General features: G+C 38.9%; 1 protein-coding gene across 1 annotated transcript in view; it reads right to left on the reverse strand.

Moving 5' to 3' along the window:
- PPTC7 (protein phosphatase targeting COQ7) overlaps positions 1–23,464 on the reverse strand; it is a 40,065-nt gene that overhangs the window by 7,558 nt on the left and 9,043 nt on the right. The window contains exons 2-3 of the mRNA XM_047760173.1: positions 8,301–8,480; positions 3,176–3,374 (exon numbers count right to left, since the gene is read on the reverse strand). Of these exons, the coding sequence (XP_047616129.1) occupies positions 3,176–3,374; positions 8,301–8,480 (379 nt within the window). The remainder of the gene's footprint in view (positions 1–3,175; positions 3,375–8,300; positions 8,481–23,464) is intronic.

Raw genomic sequence — 23,464 nt, forward strand, 5'->3', positions numbered from 1 at the left:
AAAAGTTTCCAACAGGCACTATGCTACACTGTAATGAGGCTTTAAGGAAAGTTAACTTATGGTAACAGTCAATAATAAAAACTATCATTCTGAAATTCCTACCCTTGAAAAAAATTAACTGAAAACTGATATAAATATTTCAAAAGCTTAACTGAAACTATCAAGTAAAACCGAGTTTGATGATTAGTCATACATAGTTTAAAAGGTGGAAGGTTCTTTTCTGAGTCAGATTCTAAAATGTCTCTAAAATCCTAGTGGAAATGAGTCTTTGTTTCCTAATTCTTTAGAGCCAAATTCCATCCTCTCTTACTCACTTTCCACTCATCAGTTTCTCTGCAGGCTTGAATCTGGCTCTCAGGAGGCTGTGTTATTGTGGAATAACTGAGCATTACGAAGGAGAACATGCAAATCCTATAATAATTAAGTCATATGAAATACCTACAATGGCATTTCTTACTATAATACTAGTAATTACTAGTATACAACTAGTAACACCAAATTCATATTACTAAGTCATATTTACTCTGGCAGAGTAAAGATTGTTGTGTCCCCCAGGGCTTACAAAGTGCTCGTCATGCGTAAGTTATTTATTTATTACTGTGCCTGGCTCACAGTAGGTCTTCAAGAAATATCTAATGAATGAAGAAACAAAGTAGCTGATCCTCCAAATTGGGAAAAACTCATTACTGTATTGTTAATGAAGAGAACAAAGTATTCTGTGTGTGTGTGTTTGTGACAGAGATCCATACATACAGATGCTTCTATATGCAGAGAATAAATCTGAAAGGATTCAAAGAAACAGATAATAGCGGCTGCCTCTGAGGAGAGAATATGTGGATGGGGGCAGGAATAGGAGGTAGATTTTACATGTAATACATCTTTTTGTATAAAAATTTTTAAAAGATAGATGGGAGATAGATGTTCCCCTCTCCCTGACAACACCTGATGAAAAGAGACCTAAGGATGAGGTATGGAGGGGAATGCCAGGTGGGGAGAAGATTAACACATTCAGAGTTAATGCCCCTCTCAGAGGCTGGTTCTCAGCCATTTCCAAAGGTCAGATCCATTGCTTCCAGGCCTCCAAGGTGAGGGAAAGGTAAGATATCTGATAGTCTGCCTTAATTATAATCAGGGAACAAGAGCCAGCAAAAAATTCATACACTGACCTGGAAGGGAGGGGCCAAAACCAAAGTGCCCTAAGTTGGATAGAAACCTCCCCAAAATTTTTGTGACATATTATAAAATTTGTGAGGAGAAAATATAAAAACAAACAGCCCACCCACACCTGCTGGGGATTTACATAAAGTGCACTGAGAAAACTTCTAGTTTGTCTTCTCTTGACTGAGCAAAGTAGCAGCACACCTAAAAGTTCTGTGATGGACTTTTGGCAAGAAGAAATCGACTTTCACTTACACATTTCTACAATAAACATTTTGTAAAAACAGATACTAAAGGGAATCTGTAAGGCAGGGTTAAAATCATTTTATAGATAAGAGGAACTAGTAACTAAGGAGGTAACATACAGCAGGGGGAAAAAAAGTCCAAAAAACCCCCAAAAACAAGGTCTATGAAACTGGTAGAAACCAGGTCAATTTCTTCCATGAATAAAGAGAAACAATTCAAGACATTTCACATTTGCTCAGTCTCCGAACACTAGTCAGATTCTAGAAGTTTAGATTAATGACCAGGTTGGCACTGAAGCTCTATTTTATGCTGAGGTTTTTCTTTCCCCAGGAGTGTCCTTTGCTAGTCTGCCTGTGAGAGACTTGCTGCCATTGGACAGTTCGTCCTCTTCTCCCAACACTCCCACCCATGGGCTTGGTGTTCCGCCAGCTGCAGTTTTGCCCATTTTGAGTGAACATACTGTGCTGCTGGAAACTTTTGACTACACTGAAACACGAGCTGAAATCACATGCTAGCAAGCTGTCTCTGGCCTCCAGGGGAAGGAACCTCCACCTCACTGGCAGGCCAGGCCAAGTGCTGCCCTGACCAGACTGTCCCAAAGATAGTGCATAAGGTACAGCAGGGTAGCTCTAGCACTTAGAAGCCAAAACAACAAGAATCAAGGAAAGGAAAATTAAAATTCTGTTCTCCAAAAACTGTTAGCTGAACTTGACATCTACCAAGGCTTTGGAGTTCTGAGTTCTCCCCATTCCAATATGTCTAATATTGATGTACATTACAGCCAGTGAAGAAGGGCCTATAATCAAATTTTCTTCCAGTTATGGCAATCTGCCTTAATCTGAAAGTAAAAAATGCTTCTCTCTCTCTAGGAGTTAGCAACAGACTTTATATGGGCAATACTGTATAGTTCATTATATAATATGCTCATTCCAATTTAAAAGATGGTGGTAATAATCATTTAATCTTAGTTTGGACTTAAGATCTGGCTTAATAAGAACTATTAAAAAGAGACAACAGGCAACTGCTAGAATGCTTCTACTTTTACATTATGTTCATTACCCATTTAACCGCATTTACGAACTGCCAACGATGTTTATGCCAAGCCCTATAAGGTTGTTAAAGATAATAAAATCTGAGACTATTCAGCGTTACTGTGTTCTCTGATCTCAGAAAAGATAAACTGTAAAAGTTGATTGAAAAAAGTACTGATTGTCTTGGAAAGTTCTTGACAATTTAAAAATGAACTGAGAGGTGAGAGAAAAACAAAAACAAAAACACCTAAGAACACTCAGAACATACCCAGGAACATCTTTGAGTCCATTTCCTGCGAGTTAACTTTGCCCTCACAGGTTGTGCAGGGACCGCAAGGTCTATATGATGTGTACTACAGGAGGCCCTAAGAATCAGGAAACTATTCTAATAAATAAAGCAGATATTTGTTTGCATTCTTCCCTAATTTGGTACAGGCAATGGCACATATGAACAATGCTTCTTTTCTCCATACAATTTAACAAATACAACTGTATGATCAAGTAGCCTTAGTATGGAAAACAGATACTCTATTCTAAAATAGTGTTTTCACAGTCTTGTCAAATTAGATGTTTATCAGAATTCAACTCAGCTGTAAGATCAAGTTCAAGTAGAGTATCTTTCAATGTCAGACTAAAAGGTCCTCTATGTGCTTTCTTTCCTCTCATGAGAATGGAAAATGCCTATCTCCACTGTAGTTATCGGGGATGGGAGGGAACCTGTGGGTGAGAGGGAAGATTACCTGTCACTCAAGACAACTCCCTCAGCTTCCGGGGGTGCGATTGAGAGCTGGAATGGAGTGTTGAAGTAATGCTGCTGCTCATCTGATCGGTGCACAACTTCACCACCCCTGACAACCAGAAAGCCAGAGTCACCCAGGTTTGCTGTGTGTAAGCGGTGGCTAGTTCTGTCCAGCACCACGATACAGGCAGTACTGCTACCTAGAAACAAAAATGATCTCCATTATTTTCGCTTCCTAGGCTGTCTCTGCAGATACATTGTTATCATATCGCTCCAAAGAGCAACATGACATAATGTGAACCTCCTTTGCCTAAGCAGGATCTTTCTTAGTTATGCTCCATATCAATGTCAATAGCAACCTGATCGGGATCAACATGATGGGGAAAGAAAAAGGGATTTATACTATACACAGTAAGTAGGCCTCTGATGATTTGGATTCTTCCATTTGCAGAGATAGAAAACAATAAAAACAGCGAGTATTTAACCACATTATTTCATTTCAATAGTGCTATAATTTATGCCAAATGCTCAAAAGGATGTTGTTGAGATATTAAGTTAAATGCCAGAATGAGAATGTTACGTTTCCTTGACACTTCTCATTAGTCATTGTCAGGAAGCCTCCTCTATGAAATTCACTAACATTTAAAGACAGGGCACATAATTACAATTTTTAACCAGATTTCCATCTGCTGAGGTCATGAAGAACTTTTATTGGAGACTGACTCATTATGAAGTAACAAGACCATTTTTCCCAGGTAGCTTGTGGTGGAATCAACCTCTTCACTTTAGAGAAACTACTAATCTTCAGAGGGAAGAGGCCACATTCCAAGCAGAAGCTTCTGTGTACCTGTGCAGCACACAAATTGCATGACCTTCCCCAGACTGAGGCTGATAATACAATTACTGAGACTGCTTTAAGTGCTAAAATTATAACCTTGATAATACAATTACTGAGACTACTTTAAGTGCTAAAATTACAACCTATACCTACAGGAAAAATGGCAAAAAAGAAAAATAAGCAGTTCACCAAGAAATAAACATAAATGGTGTGTCCTCATGGATGATAGATTAATTTCTGCTGAGCCATGACAGGAACTCCTCCTTAATTGATAGCCACTAAAATTGTGTTAGAGAAAAATATCTGAAAGTCAAAGATAAATGAAACAAGTATATTATAAACTAATATTAAGGTTTCCTTTAGGAGTTCCCTTGTGGTACAGAAGGTTGAGGATCGATCTGGCATTGTTACTTCAGTAGCCCAGGTTTGAAGCTTGGCCTGGAAACTTCCACATGCACAGGTGTGGCCCAAAAAAGTTTTCTTTTAAAAAAAGTGATGCCAAATGTAAAGAACTGTACATCAAAAACAGTGAAATTCACTGTAATTAAAAAAAAAAAAGCACTGGAGTTCCTGCTGTGGTGCAGTAGGTTAAGAATCTGGTAATGCCTCTAGCAGTGTGGGTTTGACCTCCAGCCTGAAGGAGTGGGTTAAGGATCTGGTGTTGCCACAGCTGTGGGAACGAATCCAACTAGGAACCATGGCATTGTGGGTTCGATCTCTGGCCTTGTTCAGTGGGTTTAGGATCCGGCATTGCTGTGAGCTATGGTGTAGGTCGAAGATGAGGCTCGGATCTGGCATTGCTGTGGCTGTGGCCAGCAGCCGTATCTCTGATTCGACCCCTAGCCTGGGAACCTCCATATGCCATGGGTGTGGCCCTAAAAAGAAAAAAAAACAAAAAACAAAACAAAATCCCCCCCCTCCAAAAGCCTTAAATATAAGCATTTGTCTCAATGTAATGTTCAAAAATTCTATTTGCTTGTTACCTACACTAGATGGGTACAAATCTGACACTTTAATGCCAAGCTTAATTAAATATTTAAGTCCCTATCCATTAATTGTCAAAGAAAAAGGTACTGTAACTAATGGGCCATGCTGTCAGAGAACCTACTCCATAGTTTATATTTAGAGCTAAAATCACCAAATACCCTTCCTTCCTAACACAATGCACAAAAACTCTAATCATTTACATCATTAATACAATCACCACACAAAAGATCTTCTGAAAGATGATGGGGTTAATTTAACTGAGAAGAAAAATGACAGATGAGTAGCACAGTCTTGAATATTGTGCTGCAGGAAGGACTTGCACTGATTCATTATTACTTGCTACCCTTGTGGCAGTATCCTACTGTGTGAGAATCAAAATGGTCCTGTGCATGACAGGCAGAGCTTTAATACGCAAAGCAGCACCAACGAAGGGAAGCTGGGCCTCACAGAATCATCAGGGCTTGTAGTGTGTATACTTTTCCTCTGCCTCTTCAAATTACTGATGTGTGCACACGGCTCAGGCTCTGACAGCCTAATACTGGGAGAAGAGTTCATCTTTCTTACATGTGTGGAGAGGAACAAATAGGCAAAGAAGAAGAAAAGAGTGTTAAGAATGACAGTGTTGGATGTTCTGTTGACTGAGTAATCCAGACAGGTCCCGAGCAAATCTGTTGCGCAAAAATGGAAATGCTTTTATCACCTGTCCCCTTATTTTGTAAACCACCACTACGTCTCCTGCAGCAAAAAAAAAAAAAAAAGGGATAACCTTACCAGGACTGATCCCTCAAAGCTTAAGATATGTTGACTTCATAAGACTAATCTACTAAAGGGTTTCTGAGGAAATATGTCAACAAGTAGCCTGTAACGCCAACCCAGATCTAAAAGCAGCTAGAAATTCTCAAGAAATAACTGGTTGCAGCTATCAGCTTACCTTTTACTTACTTATTTTTGTCTTTTTAGGGCCAGACACAAGGCATATGAAGGTTCCCAAGCTAGGGGTCGAATCGGAGCTGTAACTGCTGGCCTACACCACTGCCACAGCAACGTGGGATCCGAGCCACATCTGCAACTTACACCACAGCTCACGGCAACACCGGGTCCTTAACCACAAGGCCAGGGGATTGAACCTTCGTCCTCATAGATGCTAGTCAGATTTGTTTCCATTGAGCCACCATGGGAACGCCTCAGCTTGTCTTTTATATTGGAATTATGTCATAGGCTTTTTAGCAATTGTAGAATTTTTAAAAAGGATTACTCTTATAAAGTTATTATTTGCAATTATAGCTGAAGTTCAGTAAAATTCAGCAGACTGTGTCAAAATATGTCTGAGTTTTAGTTACAAATAGTTTAGAGATAAGCAGAGAAAAGTGTATACGGTTCAAACATGGTAACAAAGGATTATTTCACTGTATCTTTTAGAGGAAGAGGTAATTATAATATTCAATGTAAGAAAACTTCTAATGTGTCCTTAAACTTATTAAGATCTTCCAGTTACATGAAGGTAAACAGGAGAAAAAAGTAGGAATAAGGGGAAAACAGCAAAAAACTAAATTTTCAAAGTACAAAGTCAGGACAGTTGTTTTGTAACTGGTTATCCCAGGTCACAGTAAATGTACTGCATGGGGGGGTGGGGGAGACTCATGAGAAGGTGCATGAGTTGGGCCCTGGTATCCATGTCTATATACTCTGTGTCTATCTTGCAATGTCCTCTTTTCCCTCAGCATGTTTCTGAGTACTGCAAGAAACTTCAATTCATTGCTTTTCACAAAAAAGATTTATTTGGTTAACATATGAAACAAGGGGGTCAGAGGTTAAGTGGTTTGCCCAAAGTCATATGGCAAGTTGACAGGTGCTAGAAATAGAACCTAGGATGTTCCATAGTACTAGGTAAGCTCAAGACCACACATCCAAAATAGCAAATTATGACAAAGTGGTAATTTCGAGATTTCTCTTCAGTTAGAAAAACAAGTGGTTAATCACAGCACAGAGAAGACAGAAGATGGTAGCACGGTTAAAAAGAATCCCTTCTAACAAAGGTTTTAAATTGAAGGCAAAATCCTACAACGTAGAGATCTCCATTAACACTGAACAGAGGCTGATTTTAAATGTGCACGGTGACTGGAAGGAAGACCTTCTAGTAACCAGAGAGATGCTGGCAATTAGCAGAAACTTAATAACACCCTTTCTGAAAGCCTGCTTAGAAGGCTGGGTAAGTTGCTGGGTAAATTCCCAAGAAACTATTTACCAAACAAATGTAGAAGCTTGGCCAAAGAATGCTCTATTAGCATACCAGATAAACACTAGGTACTTGTAAATCTTCTAATATAAGATTAACACAGATCTATATAGACTAAATGCTAACTGCTAGCAGTTAGGGAGCATATTTGCAACCTGAACTCTCCACGGGTAATCAACTAAATTTTACATGCCAGACCTCACAGACCTCATCCCCTTTCTTCCTCCCTAGGAGAGACTCACTACCTTGATTATATAACCACTTGCTTTTCTTTCTTCTTTTATCGTATTTTAGAATCCCTAAACAATGTGGTTTTACTTGCTTATGTTTCTGAATTTGAAATATACGGAATTAGACTGTTAGGTGGTATTCTGCAATGTTCTCTTTTCCCTCATCAACACGTTCCTTAGTTAGGCATGCAGGCTAACTTATCCTTTACAAAATGCATTTTTCTACTATAAATGCGGTTTTATTTTTTGTCTTTTTAAGGCTGCTCACTCGGTACATGGAGGTTCCCAGGCTAGGGGATGAATCGGAGCTGTAGTCACTGTCCTTCACCATACCCACAGCAATGTGGGATCTGAGCCATGCCTGCGACCTACACCATAGGTCACAGCAACGCCAGATCCTTAACCCACTGAGCGAGGCCAGGGATCGAACTTGTGTCCTCATGGATACTGGTCAGATTTGTTTCTGCTGAGCCACAATGGGAACTCCAGTCTCCAGTTTTCTGCTATTATAATATTGCTATGAACTCTCTTGTACCTATCTCTTGACAAGAGATATGCAAGAGTTTCTCTAGTCTAGGGTATAGACCCAGAAGTGGAACTGCTGGTACTGGTTCATATTTAACTTTATTCTGTAATTCAAAATTGTTTTCCAAAGCAGCTGTACCTATTCCAGCAGTATTAAGTATTCTGGTGTAAACCACAATTTCTCTATCAAACTGCTTAATATAATAGAAAGAGCCTCAGAAAAAGAGCTGTGCTGGTAAGTGATTTCCTTGGTTTTGTTAATTATCTCTTGGCTTCTTTAGAGAGGAAAACACATAGGATATCTACTTACCAAGCAAAGGTACTTTGTTTTGCAGCAACTCACAGTAGCTTGTGGTGAGGATTCCAATGGGGTTACTTGGGACAAACCGTCCTTCTTTTACTAACCGTTCACATGTCCGCATTAAAGTCCCTGAGAACTGAGATGGATCAACTCCATAGTCTCTCCATCCTCCTACACCATCTGCAACCCCTTAAAAAAAAAAAGAAAGAAAATTACATTTAAAGAATACTCTTAACCAATGTCTCAGAAAATTTTACCTCTATCTTCCTAGTAATGTTTCTATATATTCGTACATATATTTACCCCCAAACAGAGAATATAAGGTGCTCAGGTTTAAAGTATTATACACTAATACTCCTAAGCCACATTCTCTACTTAGAATTTCATCTTTTGTATACTGATGAATAAACATGTGAGCTACCAGAGTGGCACTGCTCACCAGCCAAGAGTTAAGAGTTCACAAGGATTTTCATTTTTGCACAGACGTATTTGTATTATTAATCTTTGCTATATTTTCTAAGAATGAAAATTGATTTTTTAGGAAAGTGTTGATGCTAGTGAGAATACAACTCAGCCAAAACTGGCTATCACTAAGAATTACCAAAAAGCATCATTAAGAATACCAAAAGCAGCAAACTTTTAACTTCAAATATTGGCCAATAACTGTGAAAGAGACAACAAAGTTAAGACTATATCCCATCCCCTTTCCTTGGGCCTCAGAGACCATCAGTATCCTGTACAGGGTTGCACTATCCAGTATAACAGCCACTACCACATGTCACTAATGAGCACTAGAAATGTGGCTGATCCGACTCATACTCAATCCAAGTGTTCTAAGTATAAAACACACACTGGATTTTTGAAAACTCAGTGTGGAAAAAAAGGATAAAATACTTCATTAATTTTTATATTGATTACACACTGAACTAATACTTTAGATGTAAAGTGCTAAAGAGAATACATTATTACAATTAATGTCTCCTGTTTCTTTTTATTTTTTATGTCTCTATTATCTGTTAATAGCTTTTTTCCCCTTTCTTTTTTAGGGCTGGACCCACGGCATGTGGAAATTCCCAGGCTAGGAGTCAAACCAGAGCTGCAGCTGCAAGCCGATGCCATAACCACAGCAATTCCAGATCCGAGCCGAGTCTGCAAACTACACCGAAGCTCATGTCAACACTGAATCCTTAACCCACTGAGCAGGGCCAGAGATTGAACCTGCGTCCTCGTGCATACTAGTTGGGTTCATTACCGCTGAGCCACAACAGGAACTCCTCTTTTTATATTTTATTTTATTTTATTTTTTGTCTTTTTAGGGCCACAGCCACAGTATATGGAAATTCCCAGGCTAGAGTCAAACTGGAGCTGTAGCCATTGGCCTACACCGCAAGCACAGCAATGTGGGATCTGAGCTGAGTCTGCAATAGACACTACAGCTCATGGCAATACTGGATCCTTAACCCACTGAGAGAGGCCAGGGATCAAACCCATGTCTTCATAGATACTAGATGGAATCTTAAAAAAGGACACAATGAACTTCTTTGTAGAACAGATACTGACTCCCAGACTTTGAAAAACTTATGGTTTCCAAAGGAGACAGGTTGGGGGGTAGGGGGAGGCGCTGGGGCTTTGGGATGGAAATGCTATAAAATCTGGTTGTGATGATCATTGTACAACTATAAATGTAACTAAGTAATTAAAAATGCTATTAAAATCAATTTCTGTCTACTGGATTCAAACTGAGAGAACTAAAGTGTCAGATATATACATTATTAAAGTTTTTTTTGTTTGTTTTGTCTTTTTGTCTTTTTCTAGGGCTGCACCTGCGGCACATGGAGGTTCCCAGACTAGGGGTCTAATCCGAGCTGTAGCCACTGGCCTACACCAGAGCCACAGCAACGCGGGATCCGAGCCACATCTTCGACCCACACTACAGCTCACGGCAACGCCGGATCCTTAACCCACTAAGCAAGGCCAGGAATCGAACCTGCCACCTCATGGTTCCTAGTCGGATTCATTAACCACTGAGCCACGACAGGAACTCCCATTATTAAAGTTTTAAATGACCATAAATGAGCCTTTCTGGAATGATCTATAAGAAATAACATTAGGGAGCTCCCGTCATGGCTCAGTGGTTAATGAACCCGACTAGTATCCATAAAGACTTGGGTTTGATCCCTGGCCTTGCTCAGTGGGTTAAGGATCCAGCCTTGCTGTGAGCTGTGTGGTCTAGGCCAACAGCTGCAGCTCGTATTTGACCCTTAGCCTGGGAACTTCTATATGCTGTGGGTTTGGCCCTAAAAAGACAAAAAAAAAAAAAAAGGAATAACAGTAGTTATTTTGGAGAGGACTGAAAGTGATCTGTGAAGAAATGAGAGTTTAGCCTTTTATTTCATTCTGTTCTGTATTACTTAAATTTTATTTTTATAATGTGCATGTGTTGATTTTATAAAAAAATATTAATTAGGGAATTTATAATTTTTAATTGTTTCTGAGCTTGAAACATCCTCCTCACATACACATTTACATTGTTTCTTTCAGTTTTACTGAGATATAATTGACATACAGCACTGTAAAATTTTTTTTTTTTTTTTGTCTTTTTGCTATTTCTTGGGCCGATCCCACGGCATATGGAGGTTCCCAGGCTAGGGGTCGAATCGGAGCTGTAGCCACCGGCCTACACCAGAGCCACAGCAACGCGGGATCCAAGCCTCGTCTGCGACCTACACCACAGCTCACGGCAACGCCGGACCCATAACCCACTGAGCAAGGGCAGGGACCGAACCCGCAACCTCATGGTTCCTAGTCGGATTCGTTAACCACTGCGCCACGACGGGAACTCCAGCACTGTAAAATTTTAAGGTATACAGCATAATGACTTATGAAGTGATAATCACAATAAGTTTAGTGAATATCCATCATCTTACGTAGATAAAAAATTAAAACATTTTTCCTTGTGATGAGAACTCTTAGGATTTGCTCTTAACTACTTTCATATATAACACACAGTAGTGGTAGTCATATTTATCATGTTGTATGTGATATGCCTAGTACTTACCTTATCACTGGATGTTTGTATCTTTTGATTGCCTTCATCCAATTCCCCCTCCCCTACTCCTGCCTCTGATAACAACAAATCTGATTTCTTTTTCCATGAGTTTGATTTTGAAGTACAATTGACATAAATTTGTATTTTTTTGTGATTCAACCTTCACACACACTTTAAAGATCATATTTGATATAAAAGTAGGACAGTGCCTACATATGCATCCCTGAAAAACCGGCTTAACATGAAATGGCCACATGAAACTATTTTTCTGGTGATGGCACTTATCAAACAGAAATGGAACACATCTTGAAAAAACGAGAGGAAAGAGAATTAGAAGACAGTAAATAGGGTGGCAAATAACTTATCACTACTGGGGTAGTAATCTTTTCCAATTTTGTCACCAACCAATAGGCAAAATTTCACTTTAGGGCAATCCAAGTAAGATGATTAGATAATATAAAGTCTGGGATTTTTTCCCAAATAATAGGGAGTAGGGCAGGGGAGTAACAGAATAGATAACAAGACTGGCTATGAACAGATAATTAAAGCTTAATGAGATACACTTATCCCTCTACTTTGCTATGTATTTGAAATTTTCCATTATGTAAAGTTTAAGTAGAAATAATGATAAGAAAAAGAAAAAAGATCCTTTTGCCTGCTGTGTGGAGAGCAAAAGCGAAAATGGGAATGAGTCAGGAGACTATCTCAGTAATGCAGTCATGATATGGTGGCAGTAAAGTCAGACTAGGGGAAAGAGAAGTCTCAGGGATGCCTGAGGTCTACTGCACCAGGAAGAAGTATCACTTTTGTGTGTTTTTCAAGTAGTTGAAAGGATATCTAGAAATTCTTCTGAAAATTTAGGATAGTTTAATAGGAACTTCTTTTGAGGAATTCTTCACCATGGGTAAGATTTTACCACGATATTTTATTTTATTTTTATGGTTGCACCCTCAGCTTATGGAAGTTCCCAGGCCAAGGACTGAATCTGAGCATCAGCTGTGACCTGAGCTGGTGCAGTCAGATTCTTAACCCACCGTGCCACAGTGGGAACTCTTTTACCACGATTTTAAATGCAACAATTTGTGTCTGAACACAAAATGCAATTATAGTCCATGCATCTCCATCTGATGAATCATTCATTCTTTTCAAACCACTGCTTGCTCGAGGAAAGAATTTCTCCTTATCTAGTTTCTGATCAGAGCTACAATTAACTTTAAATACAAACTGGTTTCATCTACAAAAGCCCTTCACAAGAAAACCATTAAAACCTGAGATAATGTTGAGAGTTGATCCTGGCACACACTAAATAATCTGTCAGCATGTTATAGAGTCTGACCTGGCACAGCTCTTCAACATTAATCAGATCTCTCCCAGAATAGAGTGTAACCTTTCAGGCACCTGTTTACTCCTATATGGGAAAAAGAACCCAGACAAAACTCCATTGGCCAAATCTCTTTAGGGGCAAAAGAGATTCAAAAAGCATATCAACTTTTCAATAAGGCTGTGGGGGAAAAACAGTCTTAGTATACATAATTTACTTACAAAGAACAAGTTATATAACAGGAATAGTTGTATTTGGGATTAGAATCAGGCTAAAACCAGAATAACCTACATCTGAAACCTAGTTTAATTCATATTAGCCAGTTATTTCTACAAGATGAATATTTCCTCTCTTGCATAAGCAAAAGCTTCGATCCAGAGAGAGAGAACACCTTTTAAACATGGAACTGATCCAGATATAAAGAGAAATTTCATTCAGAGGAAAGAAAACTGTTAAAGGACAGAATACTTCAGATCTTGAAGATAACAAACAGCAAAGGATAAAAATACCCATAAGAGCAAATGAAGGCTCAATGAGCACTAGGAAATAAGAGGCTGAGGGAGACACAGATCACCTCTAAGAAGCTCACCTCCTAGTAGGCAACTAGACTACCCACTCACAGAAGAACTAGAGAAATGGCTCCCATAAATGCTGCTACAGAACCATCAAGAGCAAGTGGTTAATGCTTATGTGCACTGTGAGAATGGAGCAAGCTTTCACTGAGGAGTGACTTCAGATCTAGCCCTGGAAGGTAAGTCAGATTTCCACAGGCAGGAAAGAAGTAATTTAGGGGAACAACTAGCCACAAGTGGCTATTCAGTTTGAAATGTGGCTAGTTTAGATTGAGATGTGCTGTTAAATGTAAAATACACTCTGGATTCCAAAAACATAGTACCCCCCCAATTGTAAAATGTCTTAGTTTCATTATGAACATGCGGAAACATTTTAGGTATACTGGGTTAAATAAATATATTAATTGAAATTAACATCATCTGTTTTGTTTTACTTTTTAAAATGTGGCTACTAGAATATTTAATTGCATGTATAATTTACAATATATTTTTACTGAAGCGCACTGCAACAGACAATAAAAACTTAAGGTTTCTGGGTGGAAGTGACATAACCCAATTTATATTTTGGAAAATGCAGTGGAGAATGGGTTCAGAGAGGTAAGAGGTCAGCCATTTCTTGCAAGATTTTAGGTTAGAGATAATGAAAAATAGAGTAGACAATCACTAGAAATACAAAGGACAAAAAGACCCCTGGGCTCTATATCAATACATTTTGTATCAACAGGTTTCTGGATTTCAGGAATAAGTAGTGATTAGATGATTCCCCGGTTAGGATGGGGGTGAAAAATGCCTTTAGAAAATACTGAAATCTGTCTCAGGTATGGTGAGTTTCAGGTACCAGCAGAGCATTTTTGTGGAAAGGTTCTGTATAAAGTTTGGAACTAAGAGTTTGCAGCTGGGAGGAAAATCAGGTCCAGATCTTTGATAAATGTCCAGAACCAACACTACAGGGTGGACTGGGTGCTCAGAAAGAATAGAACAAAAACTTTAAGGAGTTAAGGGGGCTCTTATCTTAGAAATGAGAATTTCTATCCACAAAGAGCTCATTTGTGAATTGCAACTTGCTCTAGGCATCAAATTATAAACACAGACATAACTGATTAAAGAAAAGCCAAGTAATTCAATTTGGCAGAATGATATAATTTCTTTAGAAGTAAAGAGAAGTGAAGCTGAAAAGGTAGACTGAACTGGAAAGACTTTGAATACCAAGATAGTTTGCACTGAATATAAAAGCTATTTCCTTTAACTCACTGTAATGATCTTATGTCTCCATTAATAACATTCTGTCAGCACATGTCTAGCTTAAGTGTTTCCTTGACCCCAAATCCAATTAAAACCATTATTAGATTAAGATAATGGTTACATATCTGAAATAGCTGAGCAAAAGGCTGAGAGGAAACTGTAAGGCACAGAAAATTCCTTTAGTTGTACCATTTACAACTGGAAATGTTAAGTTTTACAAAATAGAAAACAGCCAACTAGAAAATATTTATGATTTTTATTTAACATTTTTCTAAGCATATATACATATATATATATATATTCTTTTTTTTTTTTTTTTGTCTTTTTAGGGCTGAACCCACAGCATATAGAGGTTTCCAGGCTAGGGGTCTAATCGGAGCTGTAGCCACCGGCCTAGGCCTACGCCAGAGCCACAGCAACTCAGGATCCGAGCCGTGTCTGCGACCTACACCACAGCTCACGGCAATGCTGGACCCTTAACCCACTGAGTGAGGCCAGGGATCAAACCCTCAACCTCATGGTTCCTAGTTGGATTCGTTAACCACTGAACCACGATGGGAACTCCTAAGCTTATAATTCTATAGACTGCTTCTCTAAAGTGAAGAGTTAAGAGAGAAGGAGACAGAGTTAATTCTGGTGTATTTCCCATCATTTAAATGTATCTTTTTATAAAAAAAGAAAATTCTTTAATAGCCAATTTTCATTTTTCTAATTAACACATTTTTGTTTTTGTCTTAGTTATTATAATCATATAAAAACAAAACTTTGCTGTACTTGAAAAAATCATTTTGCTTTTTATTAAATTCAGAATTTTACTTAATAGCTTTATTCTAAGTCAAAAGTTCAAGGAAAAAAAGGTTTGATAAATTGAAATTATGGAAGCTTAAAAATTCTCTTTCCAACTTCGACCTAACTGTGTAGTTGCAAAAGGCTCACCTTGAAAAAGATTCTGAACTAAGCCAAACATTAGCCGGAGTTTTGCCAGCATTATCCATTATCAGCCATCAGCATGAGGCTGCCATTCTCCTTAAACTCTTCCTACCATACTCATCTCCAGATTGACATGCACTTAGTTACAAAACACTTTCCAGAAGAAAGTGATGCCTCCCCCCAAAACACTAAATTTCAATATTAAATATCAATGAAGAAAAACTGGTAATCTGATTTTATCTAAAAATAGCTCTGACAGAATTTCAAATACTAAGTAGTACCCAAATGTAAGAGAGCTTTATTTCCTGTATCTTTGATTATCTCGAGGCATTTTACAATCAGTCTCATACTCTCTCTAATGAAGCAAGGTGGTTCTACAGGGTTTGTTTTTCCATCAGTGAAACACATCTCCTATCTACTAGGATGGGTACTTGATAGTGAACTGAAACTTCAGAAGGGAAATTGAGAAGGAATTTGGCTGGCTCACAAGAGTGAATAATAAAAGCAGCAGGAGACCCTCTGTACTCAAGGGATTAGGATATCTGGTCTTACACTTTGTGCAGCAAGTGTTCATCAAATGAGGAACTGGTTAGTCAGTGTCTACTGCAGTGCTGCAGCTGGCTTCTGTTCAGATGCTGAGGCTCTTCTCCAAACACTATAATCTAGTGTTCTCAGAGCCAACCTTCTTTGACTAGAGGCATCACAACATGAAGGAGTATAACTAGAGAAAAATGAGATCAGAGTATAAAACTCAATTTCTATCAAAGGTAACAGATTACACTTTTATCAACAACTCTGAAGCCTCAACTATTTGGGCATTAAGAACATTCCCCCTGTGATTCAGAACTGTGAAATGTATCTGCAAATAATTATCCCAAAGGGAACAAAAAGAAGGATTACTGGAAAACTATATTCAGAAATTGATTTATTCAGAAAAGTATAATTTGCTTTGACTAACACTCCTTTCAGTTCTCTAGAGATGAAATTATATAGATTACAGATGTTCTTCCTCCTTCAACAACAAGTGATATATTCCTTTTGCAAGAAGTTTCCCCAAAGCAACAACTCCACATTAGTCACAATGAAACCTGCGTCTTCTGTTTCTCCAGAGACCAAATCTACGTCAAGAACTCAAGGTCTCTAAGCAGAACAGCTAACTCAAGCTGAGGCAAAAAGCTGAAAGGATGGAAGGAAGAAAGGTTAAACTCTGCAGTAAAATGTATGAAAAGGGAACCCACCTATAAGCAATATTCAAATTCTGCTAAAGAAAAGGTACTATCCAGGACAAAGCAGGGCTTAAGTGGACCATTTCATGTTCTAGAATTCTAAACAAAATAGACATTCCTTTACAGCTTAGTAAACATTACTTAATAATTAATCAAATTAAAATGCACACACACACATATACACACTTACATCTACTGTTCAGAATGCTTCTTTAATTAGAGATGGTAATTTCCAGACTATTCTGGGCAGCAGAAAAGAGGATTAGGAAGCAACAGTGTGAAGGTAAAGAAACTCAAAGTCAACCTTTTTTTTTTTTTTTTTTTTTTTTTGTCTTTCTAGGGTCGCACTGGCAACATATGGAGGTTCCCAGGCTAAGGGCTGAATCAGAGTCATAGCCGATAGCCTACACCACAGCCACAGCCACACCAGATCCAAGCCACGTCTTCGACCTACACCACTGCTCACCGAAACAATGGATCCTTAACCCACTGAACGAGGTCAGGGATCATACCTGTGTCCTCATGAATACTACTCAGATTTGTTTCCGCTGAGCCACGATGGGAACTCTCCTAAATTCAACCTTTTTAGAAGAAAAATGTTCTTCCTCTAACTTTAGTTCTTCTTGTTTAAATACCAAATATTTAATGTGGAAAGATGTGTTTTGGCTTTAACCTTGAGTATCTTATAAAGTTGAAGTCACAGATAAAGGTCACTTAACTTCTTCCTGAGCTGCCAAGAGTATCTTCATCAAATGCTAAATACTGTTAGCAATGGGAGGAAGCAACAGACACATCATTGAGATGGGGGGGTGTCACACTGTATATCATGAACAGCAGGGACAGGGATTTTAGTGTGTTACAAATTTAAAAGTGTCTACTAAAGCTGAGGCTTCTGTGAACGTAACAGCAATTAAAGTCCAGCTATCTGATGTATGCTTATTTGTATTGGTCCTTTAAGCTAAGAGAAAAGAGTTTTCTTTCTATTTATAAGACTAGATTTAGAAATCTTTTTTTCTTTGGTTGTGCCCATGGTATGTGGAAGTCCTGTGCCAGGGATCAAACCCATGCCACAGCAGTGACCCAAGCCATAGCAGTGATAACACTGGATCCTTAACTCACTGAGCCACCAGTGAACTCCAAGATCTAGAATTCCGGTCTTAAAGGTTAATCTAATATATGTAACAATTAAGCCATATATCCCTGACCTAATATCAAAGAAGACTCTGCTTTCTTCACCCCTCTAAAAAAACAGGAGCTGGCTTTTACTAAAATATCACCCTTTGGGAGAGGTTGAGTCACATGCAGCCCTGGCACAAATGCTCTTTTTTTTTTCTCTTTAAAATATCTTTGGGAGGTAGAACAGCAATTTTTCCTTTTTATTTTCCACACTTCCCCATTTTTTCAGTAATGAATACATGTTACCTCTATGGGAGAGATGACAAAAAACCTATATAAATCCAACTAGAAGTACATTTTATGGTTACATTCAATATTAAAGTTATTCAACACATTTTACTAAACACTTTCTATATGTTAAGACACTGTGGTGAAAGGGGCCAAAGGGATGTACATATAATAAACAATTTCCTAGAGTTCCCGTTGCGGCTTAGTGGGTTAAGGACCCAGTGTTGTCTCTATGAGGATGCAGGTTTGATTCCTGACCTCATATACAGTAGGTTAAGGATCAGGGGTTGCCGCAAGCGGCAGCAAAGCTTACCCCTGAGGCTTGGATCAGGTGTGGCTGTGGCTGAGGCACAGGCTTCAGCTGCAGCTCTAATTTGACCCCTGGCCCAGGAACTTCCATATGCTGAAGGTGTAGCCATAAAAAGGAAAAAAAAAAAAAAAGATTTTTCTGCCCAGAGGAACTTAAAATCAAATGATTGTGACTGTGGTAGGGGAGGGGGGTTTGGAGAGGTTTAAGATAAATGGCTATTAATAAAACAAAGTAAATATGCACCACGAAAGCCAAAAGCAAGGAAGATCAGATTACATACATCTAATTGAAGAAATCAGAACAGTATTCATGGAGAAATGTCTGATGTAAGGGGTTGTGGCAGAGGAGGTTGAGAAGAGATGCCTTCGGGGCAGTTCCCTACAATTTTGACTAATACAGATAAAGTACAGGTAATAAAGTCGAGGTTACAGCTCTAAGAGCAGAAAAACCTCATCTCCAGGTAAATGCCTATCACACCCCTGCTAGGAACCTCTCACCAGCAATCAACCCAAGCAATGCACTGAAGAAAAGTCAAGGTATTTAGGAAGTCCCCAAGAAGGAAAGGGCTGGCCTGAGACCACAAAAGTTCCTGTGGTCCACTGACTAGTTCGACAAGGCCACTGAGGCCTTTATTTGCTTTAATGAAGGGACTTTGCCCAATTATTAGCCTAGGAATGGTTATAACTAAATAGTACTGAGACTCAGAAAAAATCCTCTCAGTGAAACAAAGTTTTAAATGATCATTTCTGCCTTAAAACGCTGTGCACAGACAGTGGACAAGGGCACAGGCTTTGGAGTCAGGTCTGGGTTCAAATTCCAGCTCCACGTTTAGGGTGAGGTATACCAAGGGTGTCTTGGGTCACTTTCTGAGCCTCATTATCTTCATCTGTAAATGGGAATAAACTCATGGACATCAAAATCAGTGCTGGAGTGAGGAACAGGAATAATGGTGTTAAAGAGTGCCCATCACAGTACTCAGCACATAGCCTACATGCAATAAACAAAAGTTATGTCTCTTTTAAAAAGATCAAATAATAGTATAAGAGCAATCAGAAAAAAAATGCCTTTGATCATCATAGGCTGCAGCTCTACAAGTACTGGTCCATGATCACAATCAAAAGACAATTCGCAGAGTTCCCATTGTGGCTTAGTGGAAACGAATCTGATGAGTATTCATGAGGACACAGGTTTGATTCCTGGCTTCACTCAGTGGGTTAAGGATCTGGTGTTGCTGTGGGGTGTGGTGTAGGCTGGCAGCTACAGCTGCAATTCACCCCTTAGGCTGGGAACCTCCATATTCTGAGGGTGCAGCCCTGAACACACACACACACACTTCCCACTCACAAATAATGTTTAAAAGATGAGTGGTCCATTCAGCTTTTCTGGTCATGTATCCACCATCGTTTAATATTCCATTAAACATTTAACAGCAACATTTTCAAGCACTAAGGAACAAATCTATATTTGTCTCCAAAAAATACACAAAAAATAAAAGATTTGCCTGCACTTGGAATAAATGTATTAGTTTTCTTTTTCCAGAAGTGACCATGAAGTAAACTTATTTAACAAGTATCTCGAGTGCCTGCTCCCTACTATGTACTGTGGTTCAGACTCAGAAATTTCTCATTTTAAACAGGGAGTCTTGGAGTTCCCATTGTGGCTCAAATAAGAACCCAACATAGTGTCCATGAAGATGCAGGTTCAATCCCTGGCCTTGCTCAGTGGGTTAAGGATCTGGTGTGGCTGTGGCATAGGCCAGCAGCTGCAAGTCCAATTCTATCCCTAACCTGGGAATTTTCATATGCTAGAGGCATGGCTGTTAAAAAGAAAAATAGTTTTGTTTTTTTTTTAATAAAAAATAAACAGGAAATCTTATAGTAACTATTAACACATAAATGTTAGTGGGCCTAACCACTTCCTTAAGTCACTATAATAATAGCAGCACCTCAATCATGACTTTCCCATCCCCTTTCTCCCTCTTCATATTGTGACCCTCTTCCCAGCTAATTCTCTTTCACATTGGTAACATCTTTCATCTCCAAGTGCTGGCCTGGTCCCTGGCACACTGTTCTGAACTCTTACTGCACATTGAGATGACCTGTGGAACCTAAGCCCCACATCCTGAGTCAGTATGCCCAGGGTAGTCCTAGGCCTTCCAGCAAAGTATAAAAAACCCCAACTGGGGAGTTCCCTGGTGGCCTAGTGGCTAAGGATCCAGCACTATCATTGCTGAGCGTGGATTCAATCCCTGGTCTGGGAATTTCCGCATGCTGTGGGCATAGCCAAAACAAAAAAACAAAGAAAACAAAAACAACTAATAAAATTAAATTGAAAATCCAAACTGCACAAGTGATTCTAACAAGACTCACTGCCCTAGCATTCAGGACTCGATAAAGGACATCTGGATGCAAGCATCCTGTGAGCCAGATGATTCTGCCTCTGAAATGCCTCATGTATCAAGCAGGCCCCTGTTTTTAATTCCCAGAGTTGATTCTTCTCTTGCATTTCCTAATCTGATTAATGGCAGCCCACCCAACCGCACACTTCTATGCTAGAAATCTTAGAACTTCCAGAAACAAAACCTGAAAATCAACTTCAATTCCTCTTTTTCCTTCACCCTCTTAGACCAACTATCACTAAGTCCTGTTGATTCTATGTCTGCAATGTGTTTGAAGCCCAACTACTTTCCAGTGCCCTAGCTAGTTAAAGCCCATTCTAATTCAGACTATTACAGTAGCTTCCTAACTGATTTTCTGCATTCTGCTCTCCCTCCTATCTTTTTTAAACAAGATTGCTATGTCCGTATTACACTTTGAGTCAAATACCTTTCATGTATACACACTTACTTACTTGTATTTACAAGAACATTCTCATGAGGAATATACAAGAAACTGGTAGCATCAGTTCATTTTGAGAGAGGAACTTCTGCAGCTAGGAGACAAGGATGAGAGGGAGAATTCACTGTGTGCACCCTTTTGAATTTTGTACCATCTAAATGCACTGCCTTTTCAAAAACAAACCAAGAGTTCCCTGGTGGCACAATGGGTTAAGGATCCCGGGTGTCAAAGCTGTGGCATGGATTTGATTCCACATGCCTTGGGTACGGCCAAAAAAACCAAAAACCAACCAACCAAGCTAAACCCAAAACAAGAGCAAAAACATCTTCTATAGCTTTCTACCCAAACCAACAACAACCAAAAACAATACCCAACATGGAAACTGTTTCCTTCAACAATTTGGTCTTAATCTGTTTATAAACATCAATTCTCAACCCCATCTACCCATCCCCATTCTGCTTGCCCAAACTATTCTCTTGTGGCAAAAGAGCTATAGTTTGGGGAGTTTTCTTCTGTGCCTTTACTGATCCCTCAACCTGGAGAGCCTTACCAATCTTCTCACTTGTTTCAATTTAACTGAAAAACCCTTCTCTCAAGGCCTGACTCCATGCTTCCACAATGTCTAATGGGTGTGTATTCTTTTATGCTGTTCCTGTGCATGAGTACCTTCTGTACCAAACTGTGAAACTTCAGGGCTAAAGTCTGTTTTGTTCTTGGTCTTTTCCACAGCATATGTCAGGGACTAATAGGAAGCAACCAGTAAATGTGAATTCAGTCGACTGTACTTTGATAAGTTAGAACACCAACACTCTGGGATACCAACTTTCATCTAAGAACTCCAAAAAGCGAATGAACCCATTATCTCATCCTAGAGTTGCACATGGTGTTATGCCCTGGGTGGGAGCTGGCTACAAGGTGCTCCTCTCACAGAGTGTCAAAATAAGGCTGGTTGGAAAGAGCTTCGAAAAGGAGTCTTGCAAATGACACAGCTCACAGCTTTTTTATTATTTATTTATTTATTTATTTTGCCACCAACTGGCTGTAGGACACTATCTAAATCACTTCTCTAACTTTAGTTTTATCATTTGTGAAATAAAGAGCAGGATGACAAATTTGAGAATTTATCCAAGATCTAAGATTTTTCTAAGATCTACGAATTCTGGGATTCTAAGTCACACTGAAGAATAGCATTTTATTTTATTTTTTTTCTTTTTAGGTCTGCACCCACGGCATATGGAAGTTCCCAGGCTAGAGGTTAAATCGGAGCTGTAGCCGCCGGCCTATACCACAGCAACACCAGATCCTTAACCCACTGAGCGAGGCCAAGGATCAAACCTGCATCCTCATGAATACTAGTTGGATTCATTTCTGCTGCGCCACAACAGGAACTCCCGAGAAAAGCATTTTAGAAACTCTTTATTAAAAAGTAAAACTTAACAGACAAAGCTATACTTTATTTTTCAAATACAATATTACATTTACTGCATAAACTAATTTTGAAGCAAAGACTCCACTTCTCAATTTATCCTTTCCCCTTATTATCCAACCTCACGTGTGTTTTCAGGGAAGTTTCAATAATGATCCAGAGAGTAGAAACACTGCCCATGTCCTTTTACTTCAGTTTTAACAAAGGGACTAGAATGTTGGAGAATTCTTTTCTCCTTTAAGCCACTGACAAAAAGGCGGGCCAATCATTTTTCAATTTGAAATTCTGATAAAAGAATAAAAGACAGTTATAGGTTAAATGGCTTCACTGAATTTGGATGATCTATAAATAAATTAATATGTTTAGAATTCTACACATATAGAACACACTAATGTGCTTCAAGACCACTGATTGTTTAGTGAATTCAGTATACATGAACAAGAAAAACAATTAAGATTAACGTCGCCACTCAAGAGCTATGAGAAGTAGATTTTTTAAAACAACGCATTCACACTTCCTCATTTCACAGAAACACCGATGACCCTATTATCAATTAGTGTTCAATGTAGAGGCTATGAACAGTTTCCCAGCTCTTATGTAAATAGCTCAAATCTACTTTCTTATCCAAAACTGCTATCCAAACATGGATGTAAAAACAAAAACACTTTTTGTTTGCCTCATTCAGCACAGCTAACCTTTTACATCTACCTCAAAGGACAGTACAACTAATTCTGATAAGTCAAAAAACCTGCTGGATGATGACATCCTTGAAAGATCAAAATGTACAGTCAAGGCAGTACAAAAAGAAGTTCCATCTTCAAAACAGTCTGAAAATGAGAAAAAGAAAAATCAGTAC

The sequence above is a fragment of the Phacochoerus africanus genome, chromosome 15, assembly GCF_016906955.1.
Source record: "Phacochoerus africanus isolate WHEZ1 chromosome 15, ROS_Pafr_v1, whole genome shotgun sequence".
NCBI classification, from domain to species: domain Eukaryota; kingdom Metazoa; phylum Chordata; class Mammalia; order Artiodactyla; family Suidae; genus Phacochoerus; species Phacochoerus africanus.